The 19631-nt window shown below is 42.4% G+C and overlaps 1 protein-coding gene across 1 annotated transcript; it reads left to right on the plus strand.

Moving 5' to 3' along the window:
* The first annotated feature begins 1884 nt into the window (after window positions 1-1884).
* LOC137536980 (oocyte zinc finger protein XlCOF7.1-like) lies at window positions 1885-19393 on the plus strand. Its single transcript, XM_068259144.1, has 12 exons — window positions 1885-1917; window positions 2019-2110; window positions 3553-3643; window positions 5430-5546; window positions 5674-5844; window positions 5975-6053; window positions 6169-6266; window positions 6366-6516; window positions 8400-8497; window positions 8581-8805; window positions 9489-9618; window positions 17519-19393. The coding sequence occupies exons 1-12, from the start codon at window positions 1885-1887 to the stop codon at window positions 18628-18630; spliced, it is 2397 nt and encodes a 798-aa protein (XP_068115245.1). The 3' UTR covers window positions 18631-19393.
* Window positions 19394-19631: the final 238 nt, after the last annotated feature.

The raw sequence follows: 19631 nt of genomic DNA on the forward strand, positions 1-19631 counted from the left end.
AGGCACACACAGCTACCTAATACTGCTTTCTGAAGGTATACACAGCTACCTAGTACTGCTATCTGGGAGTACACACAGCTACTGTTATGATCACTTCTGCAGCATGTACTGCTGGCTGCAGTTTTACTGTAGACAAGCAGTTTTTGATTTATTTGCGTGCATTTGCTCGCATAGTTTTGCCAACGCTCACACTGAGCGTTGATTCCATCTGCAGTCGCTCTGAAGTTAATGACTGTTTAAGATGCTTTTGTGAAAGCAAACATTGTCTGTTGCAATGGAGCTGCAATCCCTTTCTGGCAGGCTGCATGTCATTGTCTGCCCTTTCCTGCTGTCAGTCTGTGATTGATTATCATTCACCTGTGTGGGAATCTGCATGTCTGCTTCCATTGGATGACCTCAGTATAAAGGACTGCTTCCTGCAGTGCTCCATGGGCTATCATAGTTCCAGCATAAGCCTGTCTTGCTGCTACTCTGGCCCCAGACTGTGTTCATAGTTCTAATGTTAATGCATGTGGACTGCACTGATCTCCTGCGTAGGAGTCAGTGAGTCCTTCTAGTCCTGCTCCTGTTTATCAGTATTTGTTACTTTGCTGGTCTTGCATCATATATTGGTTCATCGCCGATATATACGCATACTAGCGTGTTTGTTATTTTCCTTGTATTCGTGTTACGTTAATACATCAGTGTCGCTGATATATACATACTCAAACTGTTTATATCCTGTGTTCAGTCAGTTTCCAGCACGTTTCGGTAGGTTGCGCTTATCGGGATCACCCGTGCTTAGTTAATTCAGTCCTGTTCCTGTTACCTTGCGTGGATTGCGCTCACTTCTGCGTAGAAGAAGCGAATCCTTCCTAGTCCTGTTACCTTGCATGGATTGCGCTCACTTCTGCGTAGAAGTAGCGAATCCTTTCTAGTCCTGTTCCTTGTATTGCTCCAGTTCCTAGCTAGTGTTCCTTGCTTATGTTATATATCGGTTCATCGCCGATATATACATATGTTAGTCAGTCGTTTGTAGTTTCATTGATAGCTGTAATTATAATACGCTAGGAATAGGAATAGGAATATCCATTGTATATTAAGTACTGTTTGTGGTTGCTCGGATCCACGCCTGCTCTGTGCGCCACATCTCCTACGGGAGTCAGTCCTCTCCTCCACTACAACTGAGGATATCCTGGTTCCTTGTGCTTGCGTGTGTGTCTCCTGCACCTCAGGTTATGCATGTCGTGCTGACTGTGGAGAATATACCACCGAGCGTAACAGCTACATAATACTTGAAAATTAGTTACTTAGCTACAGGAAATTTTCCTTTCCTGGTGCAATTCCATGGCAGCATACTATGGGTTCTGGTCCCGCCTCCTAACCCCATTGGGCACCATAACTATACGTTTTTTGAATATACCATGCCCCACCATTCTATTAACTATTGTCCTCCCCGAAACTGGGTGGGACCGTATGCTGCCATGGAATTGCACCAGGAAATAAAAAATTCCTGTAGCTAAGTATCTAATTTTTCTGTTTCCCTGGTGCTTCCATGGCAGCATACTATGGGATTTAACTAGACAAAAAATAGAAAAGGGAGGGAATGCATAACACTATTTATTTAAACAGTAAATGCAGGATTAAAGGACTTACGAGCCCAAATCACTAAAAAAGGTCTGTACCTGGATGAAGTTTGAAGGCACGGAGGACGTAGCGTGGATCGGGGAGGGAGGCCCTAGAGCTGCGCAGCCGCACTCGCGTCGGTGCGAACTGCGCAGCCGCGGCCTCCTCCGGCAGCCATATTTGAGGAGGCAGAAGAGCACGACCCGGGCTGTGGGGTCGGGGTCCGGCCGGGGGGAGGATAAGCAGTGGGGACCCGGTGGAGCTGCACGGAGGGCACGGATGGCGTCCTCCGTGCCTTCAAACTTCATCCAGGTACAGACCTTTTTTTAGTGATTTGGGCTCGTAAGTCCTTAAATAATTGAATGGCCAACAACTGTAGAGGTAAAGTAAAACATCAATTCTATAATGATCAGGTATTGGATGAGGACCATCCTGCAGCTTTACAGATGGCTGACAAGCAGACTCCAGCTAAGGATGTCCACGAGGACGCCATACCTCTTGTTGAGTGAGCCAAAGGTTGTCCAGGTGGAAGAGGCCCTTTAGACCTGTAGGCTTTTCAGATGACCCTAAAAATCCAGGATGCAATAGTTCTTGTTGAGGCTTCTTCTCCCTTCCTATATCCCGTACGTACCACCAGAAGGTATTCAGACTGTCTAAAAGTTTCAGTCAAGGACAAGTATCTTCTAAGCAAAGTTACCAAATCCAGAGGGTGTTCTTTTGAAGGATCATCTTCACTTATAAAGGCAGGACACATCCACTAATTAACCAGATAGACTGTCACTACCTTACGAAGGAAATTCACCATTGGTCTAAGAGTTACACGACCATGCTAAAATACTATGAAAGGATCTTTACAACCTAAGGCATGTAGTTCCGAAATCCTTCTTGCTGATGTTATAGGCTAAGAAAGGCTAATTTATATGTAAGATTAGTTAATGAACAGCTCTCAACCGGATTCAAAGTAGAGGAACTTAAATATTCTAGCACAGTTAGCAAGTCCCACTTCGGATACACATTCTTCTTAGAAGGTTTCAATTTCAAAAAGTTTTTTAAAAAGCAGCCACATGACAAAATATTTGTATTTAACGAATGTATAATGGACCAACAACCTGGGATCTCACTAGTAACATTTAGCACCTATTGGAGACTTCCCCCCCAAAAAGGGATAATCCCTGGGGGAAAAAAAAACAGGGATAGAAGTAAAGAAAGAAATAGGAAAAAGAAAGTGGGACACAGTACGTTCCAAAAACTTATAGTTATGGTGTCCAATTGGGTTAGGGGGCGGGGACAGAACCTATATTATGCTGCCATGGAAAATGCTATCTGGAGGGCACACACAGCTACCTATAATACTGCTATCTGGGGACACACACAGTCACCTAATACTGCTATCAGGGGGGCACACATAGCTATCTAATACTGCTATCTGGGGGCACACACAGGCTACCTAATACTGCTATATGGGGGTCAGGCAGAGCTACCCAATACTGTTATCTGGGGGGCACACACCGCTACCTAATACTGCTATATGGGGGTCAGGCAGAGCTACCCAATACTGCTATCTGGGAGGGACACACAGTTACCTTATTCCTGCTTCCAGGTGGTGGGGGGTTATATCATGCTACAGTACAGGAGAAGTAGCTGGAGAGATGGGAAGAAGGCAAGGGAGCCACAGCAGCTCAGTAAGGGGTCCTATCCAGCCTGACTGAAAAATAAAGGGGGCTGCCACAGTAACATCCTGCTGTCATTTACCCTGATTCAGTTTCCTCCCGAGGTTGTTTGTTTCTATGGCTAAAGTGATTTTTCTGAGCTAATATTTTGTGCTGCACATCCCACTGACTGCAATTTAGCGTGAGGTTTTCAGTTTATTAGTGGGGTGTGAGGAGAGCTGTGATATCTGCAGCCTCATCCCACACACAGTCACATACACCGTGCATTGCAATGCAGGGTCAGGAAGGGGAGGAGCCACAGACAGGAAGTTTTAGAAGAGGCTGGAGGAAGTAGAGAGGAGACATTGCTGGTACTGGCAGCAGAGGAGGTAATGACACAGAACTTTATTTTTTATGTAGCTAATGACTATCATAGTGCAGGAAGGATTTATATATCCTGTAACACATAACCCCCTTGTGTCTCCTTCCATCACAAGCTGCTGCTACATAAACACTGTACAGAGATCACTGATCCCTTCCTATCATCTCTGCACCATTGGAGCTTACACTCTAATGTCTCCACCACAGCCACACATTATTATTATTATACATTTATATAGCTTTGACATATTCCACAGCGTACAGATATCGCATCCATTTCCATCAATCTGCACCAGAGGAGCTTACACTCTAATGCCCTCACTACACTCACACTAATATTATTATATATTTATATACCTCTGATATATTCCAGAGTGCTGTACAGAGATCATTGATACATTCCCATCAGTCTCTGCTCCACAGGAGTTTACATTTTAATGTCTTTATCACAATTATGCTATTATTATTATACAATTTCTATAGCTCTGACATATTCCATAGCACTGTACAGAGATCACCCATCCCTTCATATCAATCTCTGCACCAGAGCAGCTTACACTATAATGTCCTCACCACAGTCACAGACTAGTATTTGTATATGTTTCTATAGCTTTGACATATTCCATGACACTGTGCAGAGATCACTGACCCCCTCCTATCAGTCTCTGCAGCACAGGAGTTTATAATCTAATGTCCTTGCCACAGTCGCACACTATTATTAATATATATTTATATAGCTATGACATTGACATATTCCACAGCACTGTACAAACAATGCTGATCCATTCCCATCAGTCTCTGTACCAGAGGAGCTTACACTCTCATGTCCTCAGCACAGTCACACACTATTATTATTATTATACATTTATATATATAGCTCTGACATATTCCACAGCGCTGTACAGAGATCACTAATCCCTTCCCATCATCTCTGCACCACAGGAGCTTACACTCTAATGTCCTTACCACAGTCACACACAGATAATAGTATACACTGCTTTTCTCTCCCCTGCAGTCAGTGGCCCTTTTAGCTAGTGCACTTTTCTTCTCAGTCCTGTTGTCAGATATCAGCACAGGGTGGCATCCAGCAGTCTAGGGGAAAGGAGTCCTTCCTCCAGTTTCCATTGTAGATGCATGAGCTGGCAGGTCACATGATACTGGACAGAAGACTTGTTGGGATGCCTCTAGTCCGTGTGACTGGTGATAGACTGCTTCTGCTATGTGCGGCCAGTACAGGGTGATAGGTAGTGAGAGCCATGTCTCTGCAGTGACCAGGCACCGAGATAATGCCTTATTACCAATTAGTTAGTCCCTGGCTCTGGGACCATTATGTCACCTCCTGTTCCCCCATGGCACTTGGAACATCATCACCTTCTAATAAACATAACTAGCAATATGTAAGGAACAGTAAAACACCAATAGCTATCTTCTTACTAAGTAAACATAAGATAGTGTCAATAAATATCAATTTCCATGGTATAATTCTCCATACAAAACTAACAATTGTTTCATAGTCAAATTACAAATCCTGATGGGTGTTTTATGGAACGGCATCCGCTTCTTCAGAGGGAAGTAATAACTTCAGCTGTGCTGCACATTGGCTGTGATAAAGTCACTGAAGCACAGAAAATAGGTATAAAACTTGGTAGATAACAATTTCATAAGTGGTGCCTACATAGGTGTCACCAGAATAGTGACCTGGGACTTCTCCTCTGTATCTCCAAGTCAGGGCAGAAAAGTTTGTGGCTTCCAGATCTATGATTTGTCCAACTAATATTTATGATTGCTCTACAGGGAAAGGCCCTTCCAATAAATCACATGACCACATCACTGAGGATGGAGGACTGGAGTCATATGACTGAGATGATATTAGACCTCACCCTGGAGATCATCCAACTGGTGACCGGAGAGGTGAGGAGGATTCTGGAAAGGTTTTATGACATCACTCTTATCTCTATTAATAAGACACAACTCACTGGAGAGGTGAGGAGGATTCTGGGACTGTACAAGGTGACTGTTATTGTATGTGTTTCTACAGAATTATAAAATAGTGAAGGAGACATCTGGTGAGCTACTGACTCCCAGCAGCCATTGCCATGGACTATCTCCCATCGCCGAGCAGCCACCTCACTTCCTGATATCTGAGAGGAACAACGTGAGGAAGATCGTAGAAGTCGTCAACAAGATGATGGAGCTGCTGACAGGAGAGGTGAGCAGTGCTGGGAATTATGGGACATTATCCAGTAACAGCAAGGCATGCACTTCTATGGTAACTGTATCACTGTGTGTGTTTGCTTCCTATACAATGTCAGGGTGTGTCTGTCTATTTCTCCATGCAGGAGTGGCAATACTTAGAAGGACACAAGGAGTTCTTTAAGGACACCATGATAGAGATTCAATTGCCACTAACAGCACCTGGTAAGAGACTTTAATTTCTTGTAAAGTAGAGAGCAGAATAAAGGGACCACCTAGTTCCCCCCATCATCTGATAAATACATAGAAGCAATGTATTCAGTCAGTGTGTTTCCTACAGATGGATCCAGTAACATAAACCCACCACAACGATGTACAGGTCCTCTTTATTCCAGAGATTGTCTACAGGAAGATCACACCATCCCCCAACATAATAAGGTAGGTAGAATAGTCAATCTACTATACTCAACAGTGACTCCAAACTCTCTATTCATGAATTTTAATGTATTAAACATGCTTTCTTACATAACTTTTTAGTTTCAGGCTGAAAAATTGATTGATATAAAAATAGAAGTTAAAGAAGAAAAGGAAGAAGCCATAGAAGAGGAGGCAGAAGTGATGGGTGGCCGGCAGTGTATGGAGGAGGGGGACATGATGGTGACCAGTGAATTTGGAATGCCAGTTTCAGGTTAGGAAATAAACCGATACTGAAGTAGTCTTACTTTACCTCTTAGTTTTATGAGGGTTTTCAAGAGTAAGATGACTATAGGTGCACTGACAGCATCAAAATATGTTGAGTGTTATCTGTGATGATCAGTTTATTTGCTCCAACAAAAGCTGTTATAGGATTAGCTTTCAAGAATCATTTCCTTCATTACATTAGCTGCATTAGTACCAAACTGTAAAACAGGAACATCCGGTATAAATAATTATTTTTATAATCAGAAGTCAGTAAAAAATTGTTAAAAGTCAGACATTTTCCTCAGTAGTTGAAATCCTGTGGATAGTCCAGATTTATCCTGGATCCTCATAGATTCCACCGTTACTGCATATGTTCCTTCTTCATCTTCTGGCAATGCCATGAATGAGTGATTCTGGACTGAGTATGTGCAATTTAGGCCCACGAATGTCCATAGTACAAAGATATGAGGGGATACTGTGTACTATATGAAAGACACGTCTCCATTTCTCAGTATAACATCATAGTCCCAACAAATGAGGAGGAGATACTGTACACCATATGAAAGGCCCATCTCCATTCCTCAGTATAACATCATAGTGCCAACAAATGAGGAAGAGATACTGTGCACTATATGAAAGGCCCATCTCCATTCCTCAGTATAACATCATAGCACCAACAAATGAGGAGGAGATACTGTGCACCATATGAAAGGCTTATCTCCATTCCTCAGTATAACATCATAGCACCAACAAATGAGGAGGAGATACTGTACACCATATGAAAAGCCCATCTCCATTCCTCAGTATAACATCATAGTACCAACAACTGAGGAAGAGATACTGTACACCATATGAAAGGCCCATCTCCATTCCTCAGTATAACATCATAGCACCAACAACTGAGGAGGAGATACTGTACACAATATGAAAGGCCCATCTCCATTCCTCAGTATAACATCATAGCACCAACAAATGAGGAGGGGATACTGTACACCATATGAAAGGCCCATCTCCATTCCTCAGTATAACATCATAGCACCAACAACTGAGGAAGAGATACTGTACACCATATGAAAGGCCCATCTCCATTCCTCAGTATAACATCATAGCACCAACAACTGAGGAGGAGATACTGTACACCTTATGAAAGGCCCATCTCCATTCCTCAGTATAACATCATAGCACCAACAAATGAGGAGGGGATACTGTACACCATATGAAAGGCCCATCTCCATTCCTCAGTATAACATCATAGCACCAACAACTGAGGAGGAGATACTGTACACTATATGAAAGGCCCATCTCCATTCCTCAGTATAACATCATAGCACCAACAACTGAGGAGGAGATACTGTACACCATATGAAAGGCCCATCTCCATTCCTCAGTATAACATCATAGCACCAACAAATGAGGAGGAGATACTGTACACCATATGAGAGGCCCATCTCCATTCCTCAGTATAACATCATAGTACCAACAAATGAGGAGGAGATACTGTACACCATATGAAAGGTCCATCTCCATTCCTCAGTATAGCATCATAGCACCAACAAATGAGGAAGAGATACCGTACACCATATGAAAGGCCCATCTCCATTCCCCAGTATAACATCATAGCACCAACAAATGAGGAGGAGATACTGTACACCATATGAGAGGCCCATCTCCGTTCCTCAGTATAGCATCATAGTGCCAACAAATGAGGAGGAGATACTGTACACCATATGAAAGGCCCATCTCCATTCCTCAGTATAACATCATAGTCCCAACAAATGAGGAGGAGATAAGCCCAGGTTTGCTGATTCCCTTCTGCTATCCTTACTGCAGATGCATAGATATGTTTGTAAATTAGGCTTATTGTATTCAGTCAGTGTGTGTTTCCTTTAGATGCATCCAGTAAGAGAAACCTGCCGGAAGGATGTACAGGTCCGCTTTATTCCTGGGATTTTTCGCAGGAAGATCACACCATTCCTCACAATTATCAGGTAAAAAAATAACTAAAAACCACAAACAATGAAATCAGATTTTTGCTTTGTTAATATTAATGTTATCTTTATTATATATTCAGAATGGAAAGCAGAACAATGTAAGCATTGCTGGTAAGGAAGAGGTGAAAGAGGAGGAGGGAGCAGACAGTGTGATGGAGGAGGCGGAGCTCTCAGGGAGACACACAGATCTGTGTTGTGACTTTGTTGAATCATCCATCCACACAAACCCACCAGAGGGAAGCACAGGTCCTTTTTATCCCCAGGATTGTCCACAGGAAGATCACAGCTATATGCTGCAATATCAGGTAGGTGGAACTGAGGGTTTACAATTTAAAGGAACCATACCGTGAACAATTGTACAATAGTAATACATGTATACGCATACATATAAGATGTACATTTGTCCCAGAGTAAAATGCACTATGAATTACTTTTTCCTGTGTTGCTGTCACTTAGGCTTCATTTACACTTACACAGGAAGTGCTGCCACGCGTCTCGTAGGACGCTCGGTGGCACTTCCTATTCTGCGAGTATGCAGCCGAATCCCGGAAGCCATGCCATGCACAGCTATGGGATTTGTTGCCACTCATGCGAAAACTTGCTGCAATGTCGGTCAAATTGCTATGGCAAGCGATTTGGATGCTGGCAGCATTATCCGCTATGGTAGAGTTTTCTGCTTGATTTGCCTTCGGGGAAAGTCTGCGGATTCGAAAACGGGCCCTTACACTAAATAGTATGACTCGAACAGATCTTGCTGTTTTTTTGACTAGTTCATCTCCTCATGGGGAAATCTCATGATTTTCTTTATTTTCAAAAACACTGGATGGTAGTTGTTCAGTTCAACTGCCAAAACAGTGTGGAAGCCAGTAGGAAAGCTGTCCTGCATCCTTATTAATCTCTGAAATCATAGTTATATTCTTCTACAGAGTCTGAGTTCATTCATTCTAATGTGTGAAATATTCTTTCTTCTATGATTTGGTGGGCTTAGACTGAAGAACCGACTGATATGAAACATGAGGTTAAAGAAGAAGAAGAGGAGACAGAAGTGACGGGTGGCCGGCAGTGTATGGAGGAGGGGGACATGATGGTGACCAGTGAATTGGGAATGCCAGTTTCAGGTGAGGAAATAACCTTACCTGACCTATTCTATGCTGACACTGAGATCCTCTCCATCCCCTCATTAGTTATAAGCTGCTCCCCATTAGTATGAATTATGCTTTTGTCTTTTTTTTTTTAGTAGACTAACTGAAGACCCGGCATTGCTAGGGTATGTGGTATTTGGTTGTTGCTAGGCCTGGACACGTCTTCTAACCTTGACAAACAGTCATTCAATAACCACGTTTGTTAGCTTTGGGGTCCTTGTCAACAATAGAGGCGCCAACAGGGTAAAAACAATATTTCTTTAAAATGGATAAAATGAAGTAGGTAGCGGTGGACTTACCCCTCCAAAACAGACACAAAAAAATTGCCGTTTTAAGCAAAAATCAGTTTATTTACATACTCCGAACAAGGTGCAACACATCTCATGGGTATATCCCACTTCCTCAGGCAATAAATAGGAGCATATCACGGTTGACAGAAGACAGTATGTTAAGTACTCCTACAGACAGCTGAGATATAAAAATTATACAAGAATATTTTCATAAAACAGGCTTTGAATTAAACATATATTTGTGTATATGCGTGCTCATATATCTGTGTATGTATATATATATATATATATATATATATATATATATATATATATATATAGCTTGCAAAAGTATTCGGCCCCCTTATAGTTTTGCACATTTTGTCACATCACTGCCACAAACATGCATCAATTTTATTGGAATTCCAGGTGAAGGACCAATACAAAGTGGTGTACACATGAAAAGTGGAACGAAAATCATACATGATTCCAAACATTTTTTACAAATAAATAACTGCAAAGTGGGGTGTGCGTAATTATTCAGCCCCCTGAGTCAATACTTTGTAGAACCACCTTTTGCTGCAATTACAGCTGCCAGTCTTTTAGGGCATGTCTCTACCAGCTTTGCACATCTAGAGACTGAAATCCTTGCCCATTCTTCTTTGCAAAACAGCTCCAGCTCAGTCAGATTAGATGGACAGCGTTTGTGAACAGCAGTTTTCAGATCTTGCCACAGATTCTCGATTGGATTTAGATCTGGACTTTGACTGGGCCATTTCTAACACATGGATATGTTTTGTTTTAAACCGTTCCATTGTTGCCCTGGCTTTATGTTTAGGGTCATTGTCCTGCTGGAAGGTGAACCTCCACCCCAGTCAAGTCTTTTGCAGTCTCCAAGAGGTTTTCTTCCAAGTTTGCCCTGTATTTGGCTCCATCCATCTTCCCATCAACTCTGACCAGCTTCCCTGTCCCTGCTGAAGAGATGCACCCCCGGAGCATGATGCTGCCACCACCATATTTGACAATGGGGATGGTGTGTTCAAAGTGATGTGCAGTGTTAGTTTTCTGCCACACATAGCGTTTTGCATTTTGGCCAAAAAGTTCCATTTTGGTCTCATCTGACCAGAGCACCTTCTTCCACATGGTTGCTGTGTCCCCCACATGGCTTGTAGCAAACTGCAAACTGGACTTCTTATACTTTTCTGTTAACAGTGGCTTTCTTCTTGCCACTTTTCCATAAAGGCCAACTTTGTGCAGTGCACGACTAATAGTTGTCCTATGGACAGATTCCCCCACCTGAGCTGTAGATCTCTACAGCTCGTCCAGAGTCACCATGGGCCTCTTGACTGTATTTCTGATCAGCACTCTCCTTGTTCGGCCTGTGAGTTTAGGTGGACAGCCTTGTCTTGGTAGGTTTACAGTTGTGCCATACTCCTTCCATTTCTGAATGATCGCTTGAACAGTGCTCCGTGGGATGTTCAAGGCTTTGGAAATCTTTTTGTAGCCTAAGCCTGCTTTAAATTTCTCAATAACTTTATCCCTGACCTGTCTGGTGTGTTCTTTGGACTTCATGGTGTTGTTGCTCCCAAGATTCTCTTAGACAACCTCTGAGGCCATCACAGAGCAGCTGTATTTGTACTGACATTAGATTACACACAGGTGCACTCCATTTAGTCATTAGCACTCATCAGGCAATGTCTATGGGCAACTGGCTGCACTTAGACCAAAGGGGGCTAATTAATTATGCACACCCCACTTTGCAGTTATTTATTTGTAAAAAAATGTTTGAAATCATGTATGACTTTCGTTCCACTCACGTGTATACCACTTTGTATTGGTCTTTCACATGGAATTCCAATAAAATTGATTCATGTTTGTGGCAGTAATATGACAAAATGTGGAAAACTTCAAGGGAGCCAAATACTTTTGCAAGCACTGTGTATATACATATGTATATATATACACACTGTGTGTATATATATATATATATATATATATATATATATATATATATATATATATATATATATATATATATATATATATATATATATATATATATATATATATATATACTGTGTGTGTGTGTATATGTATATATATATATATATATATATATATATATATATATATATATATATATATATATATATATATATATATATATATATATATATATATATATATATATATATATATATATATATATATACTGTGTGTGTGTGTGTGTGTATATATATATGTATATATATATATATATATATATATATATATATATATATATATATATATATATATATATAGTGTGTGTGTGTGTGTGTATATATATATATATATATATATATATATATATATATATATATATATATATATATATATATATATATATATATATATATATATATATATATAAATATATATAAATATATATATTATGTTACCCCAGGGGTATATACAAAGTGCATTCTAGGTAAAATAGGTTGTGGGGAAAGAGACTACAAAGAAAAATATTTGGGGGGGTGGGGGGCTGGGTGTGTGGATAAAGAGTATTCCTACATACAAAAAAATTAAGTAATTGAACAATTGCTTAAAGAGACTCTGAAGCGAGTATAAATCTCGCTTCAGAGCTCATAGTTAGCAGGGGCACGTGTGCCCCTGCTAAACCGCCGCTATAGCGCCGCTAAACGGGGGTCCCCTCACCCCCAAACCCCCCACTGCGACAATTGGTCGCAGACTTGGTCGCTCCTGGAGGCAGGGCTAACGGCTGCAGCCCAGCCTCCAGTCGCGTCTATCAGCGGCGCATCGCCGCCTCTCCCCCGCCCCTCTCAGTGAAGGAAGACTGAGAGGGGCGGGGGAGAGGCGGAGATACGCGCTGACAGACGCGCGTGGGGCAGAGCTGCGGCGGTTAGCCCTGCCCCAACCAGGAAGCGCTCCCCGGCTGTATCGAGGGGGATTTGGGGGTGAAGGGACCCCTGTTAAGCTGCGGGATAGCGGCGGTTTAGCAGGGGCACACGTGCCCCTGCTATCTATGAGGTCTGAAGCGAGATTTATTCTCGCTTCAGACTCTCTTTAAAAAGGGGTTAAATAAAGTAATCAATAGACTCACCCAATGCGGTTCGGTACGTAGCCTGGCTCCTCTGTACCGGGCAATGTTGGAATGAGGCCTCTTATACTGTGTTAATCCCCTATTAGGGGGCAATTAACCAATGGGAGGGAGAGTGTGGTTGTGCATCATCAGCGTGGGCCGTCGCTCTGTGTATGACATCACCCACATGTCTAATGTAGTCCTCACAGTAAGAGCTGGTGAGGGCAGGATTTGCGTGTTTGATGCCGGGTTGGCTGGATAGTGCACTGGTCAAGGGCTCCGTCTCCGACACAGGAGACCTGGGTTCGAATCCCGGCTCTGCCTGCTCAGCAAGCCAGCCCCTATTCAGTAGGAGACACTGGGCAAAATCTCCCCAACAAAATGTATATAACCTGCCAGTATGTTGGTTAGGACAGGCAGCATATTGAGAGGGAGATTAATCATGGCTGTTTTAGGCCTATTTTGGGAGATACCTCATTTTGAATATAAAAAAATATAAAGGTTATAAAGGAAAAATCAACATAAAAGTAGATATAACAATAAAGATCAATGTGGTGATAAAAAGAATTAATAGACATAATAGTACATGAGTAATAAACAAGATAGAAATGATGAATAGTGTAAAACATATAACATAAGACCATTAGACCAATAAAATTGGTAAATTAGTACATTCAATAGTAATTATGAAAATAACTCAAACGTTTTGCAAAAATAGCAAATGAGTGATTTATGCAGGATTATGTAAATTTGTATGCAAATTTATGCAGCTTGAAAATGGACCAATCAATAAACCTGTAATGAAAAAAATTGACCTGAGGGTACTTATCTCAGGAGGGGAAAGCTTTTGGATCCTGGAGAGGCATCCCCTGTCCTCCTCTGTTCCTCCATTCCAGCGCTGGCACTCCTAGAAAGTGCGCGCAGGTGCAGTAGTGGCTGCAGCATGCACTGCGATCCTTCCCAGGCACAGTACCAGCTACCCCTTGGGTTCCGGTGGAAATAGCTGGGGATCCCAGTGCTGGAACGGGAGGGATGAAGGAGGATGGGGGAAGCCTCAAATGGATCCAGAGGCTTCCCCTCCTGAGGTAAGTACCCTCCTTTCAGGTTTTCTTTAAACCTTGGTGGGACTTGATTGGTCCATTTTCAAGGTGCATACATTTGCGTACACTTGTACATAATCCTGCATGAACTTGGAAATGTTTGCATGTCATTGATCATCCTTAGCAGCTAAGACTCTCAACATGCGTGGCAGCCGGCCGGTGCACGCTGTGGATTGAGCAGCTGTTTTACTCATAGTGGGAATCTTGTCATACACATGAGAAGACACATGGGTGAGCCTCCTTTGTCAAGTAGGAATCTACTTGTTAAACCTAACAGGCCTAACAGACCTAAACCCAGGAAACAGAATCAAACCCCTGGAGCATCAGGACCTATTGTCCCAGCTACAAGTCCTCCCTCTCAGGGTCACCAGCCTCCCTCCAACCATTGTTTTTAATTGTTATGGATTTGTTTTCTAATAAAGCAACCTTTGTATATCCCTACTTGAGACACAGTATTTCCTATATACATATAGGTGTAGAGGAAGAGACCGGCACCATCTGTAATTATGTGCTCTTTATTCTCAGATAGTTATGTACAGCCAATGATGCAACGCTTCAGAGTGTCCAGCTCCTTTTTCAAGCTAGGCAAAGTACAGACTCAACACCTATATCACAACATACTCGTTTATATAGTCCCATGGTAGGCAACGGACCAATCCTGAGAGATTGAATGGTATAGTCTTGGTGCATATGTGGTTTGAATGATATGGGACTGACCAATCAGTCAGCTGCTCCCTAATAGCATGTTTATGTGCAAAGAGACTTATATTCATTTTCTGTGTGGTCTGGCGGACATAGATCAACCCACATGGGCACTTAAGGGCACAGAATACAAATGTGGAGTCACATGTGTGACATCCTTTGATCTTAAATTTAGTACCTCTGTAGGGATGTCTAATTTATTCTTCTTTAAAGCAAGATCGGGTTTGCTATGAAATAAATTACTTTTAAAAGAAGGAAGCCTCAGGATCCTATTGAGTCTTCCCCGGTCGGCAGCAGCCCCCCAGTGCTGAGTGCTGCCCCCCTTTGCTGAGCGCCGCCCCTCTTCACATCAGGTCCGCACAGCTCTTCTCCTTGCAGTCATGGCCGTGCAAGAGACAGACGTGCACAGCTGCGCATGCTCAGTGCCCATGGCTCTGTGCTACTGTGCATGTGCGGGCGGGCTCGAGCATCTACAGCGCTGCCAGGAATGCGGATGAGGCGCTGCTCAGGTCGATAGCAATTGGCAATATTGCTACGTAGCCAGCAATGTCGCCAATCTCCAGGGGGCCGCGTTCAGTGACAGGGAGAGCAGAGCAGAGAGGGAAGACTCAACAGGATCATGAAGTTTCCCTCTCTTTAGGTAAGTATCTACTTTTGTACCTGAGCTTCAGCTCACGTACTCTTTAACCACTGAACTGCAATGTGCACAATGTAGATATGGATATATACCCTTGCGGGTCAATCGACGTTGGTCAGACCTAACACCACTCATATCAGCATGAACCAATTTATCCCTCAACGTTGCGGCTTTCTTGTAGGAAAAATGGGTGCATTTCTGAATTCTTCTATCTCGGGAAAACTATCTGTAAGCAGATACCAATGTAATTTTATAATTTTAGCAATATTATCGTTTTCAGTATTGAATCTAGATACAAAAGAAATTTGTCCTGAAATATTTCTACAGTGTCTTCTTGTCAAGCCATCTCCCACCTTCTCCAAAGCATAATTTACAATCTTACTAGGATAACCCCTCTGCAAAAATGTATTTTTCATATCATCTAGCCTAACATCTTTCTGTGTCTGATCCGACGCAATCATCTGCACTCTTTTAAAGTGACTTATTGGGATCGACCTCTTGCTAGCCCGTGGGTGGAAACTCCCATAATGTAGAAGGGTGGTAACATCCGTGGGCTTAGCATAGAGGTCAGCCATGAGCATGTCACCACTCCTAATTACTATAGCATCCAAAAATGTTAGCCTATCACTAGAACTGTATATAGTTCATTTAATATCAGCACAGCAAGACATGATCTCAGTGACAAAGGTCTCAAGGGTTGAATGTGGCCCCACTCATGCACAAAAAATGTATTCTGTAAATCTAAACCATTGTAGAGCGTATTGTTTCAACAGTTGATTGGTGTAGATGAACATCTCCTCCTCTCCTTCCCCTCAGGTCCATCATAGATGGTGGTGGGCAGCACAGGAGATGGTTTCTGTGCGCACGCGCTGGGCAGCCGGAGCTGCTTCTTCCGCATACATGATGTGTGTAAGGGATGGAGGGCCTCTCTTGTGTGGCGACCAATAGGCAATAGGCCTTGCAGTTCCCCATCAGGTCAGGTCCGGTTATCCAAGGACCTACATCATTGGTTAGATGAAGTCTTGGCCAGGATTGGTCCATTGCCTACCATGAGACTACATAAATGAGTGTGTTGTGATATAGGTGGTTATTCTGTACTTTGCCTAGCTTGAAAAAGGAGCTGGACGCTCTGAAATGCTGCATCATTGGCTGTACATGACTATCTGAGAATAAAGAGCATATAATTACAGATGGTGCTGGTCTCTTCCTCTACATTTGATGATTGTCTGGAGTGCTGACCGACAGACTGAGGGACATCACCGAGATCAAGCAGAAGAAGCTGTGCTCCACCATGCATTTCTATATACATACAGGGGAATTGAGGTCGGTTTCTTTGATGAAGGATGCCCACTATTAACTACCAGGTGATCCCTAGCTGAGTTGAAACTGGGATTTAGACAGCGGGTATAGATGGCAGCGCTTCCCAAGACAGGTTGTATCTGCATGACTAACTGCATAGGTGGGCAGAGCCTAATTATAGGCCAGATACCACATCTTGGATTGAAAACAGATGCACCAAATTAACATTAATGGAGGATGTTAGCATCCAAAAACAGTTTGCATGCAGAGTCTTCCGTACTGGACCCTTCCACCACGATGAGGTCATCTTTCATGGAAGGGACCCTAACCTCTAACTAATTACCAAACAAATATAGTGTGAACCTGGGAGCAGATGGCCATAAAATGGATTACACATTTTTTAGACAACAGAGGAGAAATGGCAGTGTAGGGATCTAGTGCATAGTTTCTTTGAATACAAGGTGTGTATTTATCTCTAGGGGGATCTGACTGCTATCTTGTAATGGTTCTTCGCCTTCCTCTGGATCAGCTGGGATATATGTGGCTTCAGGACAGTGATTTTGTTTATTTGTTCTTCTTGTTCAACTTGATGGACAGATGTCCTTTTTCAACCAAGTATGATACTATAATAATTCATATGTTTTAATTTCATGTATACATTTTCTTCTGCAGCCAAATCTATGCTGGAGCTCTGTGACACTTCTGCCTACTAGAGCAGCATACAGGATTCCCAACTACAAAACATGAACTATAAACATTGTTTTATATTTGTTCCCCCCAACAGACAGAAATGAGGTCCATCCTATTCCACTTCCAGATGGTGCTACAGAAAATGATGGCATCACGCAATGTTCTCCAATCACTGGAAATACACATCATAGAGATCACAGTGCAGATGGGTCGCCCTCTGATCCTGAGGAATCTTCTGACCAATCACATTCTATAAAAGCTCCACCTAATGCTGAGGTCTCTGCCAGTAACACAAGTGCTGATAGATGTGGAGCTCGTAAACGATTATCATGTTCTGAATGCGGTGAACGCTTTAGTAGGAAATCCACTCTCACCCTACATCTTAAAACACACATAGAATGGCATCCTTATTCATGTTCAGAGTGTGGGAAAGGTTTCACTGAGAATAAAGACCTTCTTCAGCACCAGAAAACTCACACAGGTGAGCGTCCTTTTTCATGCGTTCACTGTGACAAACATTTTGTTACTAAAGGAAACCTTGTTAAACACCAGAAAATTCACGAAAGTGAGCGACTCTTTTCATGTTCAGAGTGTGGGAAGCAATTTTCAACAAATAGTGACCTTGTTAGACACATCAGAGGTCACACAGGTGAGAGACCTTTTTCATGTTCAGAGTGTGGGAAAGGCTTCATTCACAAATGTCACCTTATTAGGCATCAGGCATCTCACAAAGGGGTACAACCTTTTTCATGTACAGAATGTGGGAAAGGTTTCTTTGATACAATTTGCCTTCAGAGACACCAGAAAACTCACACAGGTGAGAAGCCTTATGCATGTTCAGAGTGTGGGAAATGTTTCCTTGAGAATGGAAACCTTCATAAGCACATGAGAAGACACACTGGCAAGCGTCCTTTTGCATGTTCGGAATGTGGGAAAAGCTTCTTTGAGAATGAAATTCTTCAGAGACATTGGAGAACTCACACAGGTGAAAGGCCTTATTCATGTTCAGAGTGTGGGAAATGTTTTACTGAAAGTGGAAATCTTAGTAAGCACATGAGACAACATACCGGCAAACATCCTTTTTCATGTTCAGAATGTGGCAAAAGCTTCTTGCAGAGAAGAAACCTTCAGCGGCACATGAAAACTCACACAGACAAAAACTCATCTACAGTGAAGTTAGAAACAGCTGATGTTGTCAGCTGCTGATGGGGGAAGGGGGACAATGATTTGGGATGGCGACATGTCTGGGTCTGTTATGATTTTGACTCTGGGGACTTTACAGAAAGAAAGATGAATTTACTGTTTAATCTGAGCGCCTTTCCTGCACAGGAAGTGAGGTCTGTGAGCGCAGAATTTATATCTTTATTTCTGGAGTGATATTTCACAGGCTGATCCCTCTGTCACTAGAAAGCTGGATAATGGGGAGGAGCCTCTAAGAGATTGCTCCACCCAGAAGCTATAGGCGGAGTCTGGTGGGAGGATTTGCTGGCTTTTATCTCTTGCTCTGCTACTGCAGAGGTTTAGAAGTTGCTGAAAACTCTCTGGTGTCCCCGCCCACTATGTCATGTGACTGCCCTTGGCTGTCTCTTCTCAGTTTGCTATTTCCCCACAGTGACTAGCCAATCATACACAGAGTCAGGAGACTTGACTCTTGTAGTGTTAGAGGCCTGTATGTTACAGAAGTAAAGTGAGAAGGCTTATACTTACACAGCTCACCAGTCACACCAGCAGGAGGCGCTCCGTTACATCAAACATTTATTTGTAATACTTTTCCTGATTAATGTTTATTTTTCTTTTTACTGCTAAATCCCAGAAATAAATAGTGTGAATATATAGAATAACAGTAGAAGTTGTTTTGGTGAGGAATCCCTAATCTATTTGTACATGAAATGTTATTTGGATGATTATGGGTACACAGGTGATGTATGCTGTAAGCTTTTACTTTTGCTGTGGAAAAAGTAATAAAAAGTATCTGTATACTAGCTGTCCTAAATATCTTAGCTGCCTTTTCCCTCTATCAATACAAATAACTTCAGCGCTATTCTCAGAACTCCATCACCAGTAACACCAAAAAACGAGATGCGCTTACCAGATTATGTTTAGACCTCCATTACAGGGTCTAACATGAAGCATCATAAGACCAGCGGCTGGTGTCTTCCCTGCCGGCCTCCGTTTTAGGTACAGGTGTCCACCGGTGCTATAATAGT

Source organism: Hyperolius riggenbachi, chromosome 10 (assembly GCF_040937935.1).
Source record: "Hyperolius riggenbachi isolate aHypRig1 chromosome 10, aHypRig1.pri, whole genome shotgun sequence".
NCBI lineage: Eukaryota > Metazoa > Chordata > Amphibia > Anura > Hyperoliidae > Hyperolius > Hyperolius riggenbachi.

Excerpts from the sequence above, each read along its gene's own strand:
- LOC137536980 (XM_068259144.1), top strand. The coding sequence starts at position 1,885 with ATGGCGTCCTCCGTGCCTTCAAACTTCATCCAG. Across the intron at positions 5,845-5,974 it reads TGGAGCTGCTGACAGGAGAG|GAGTGGCAATACTTAGAAGG; the intron begins GTGAGCAGTGCT and ends TTCTCCATGCAG. Across the intron at positions 6,054-6,168 it reads ATTGCCACTAACAGCACCTG|ATGGATCCAGTAACATAAAC; the intron begins GTAAGAGACTTT and ends TGTTTCCTACAG.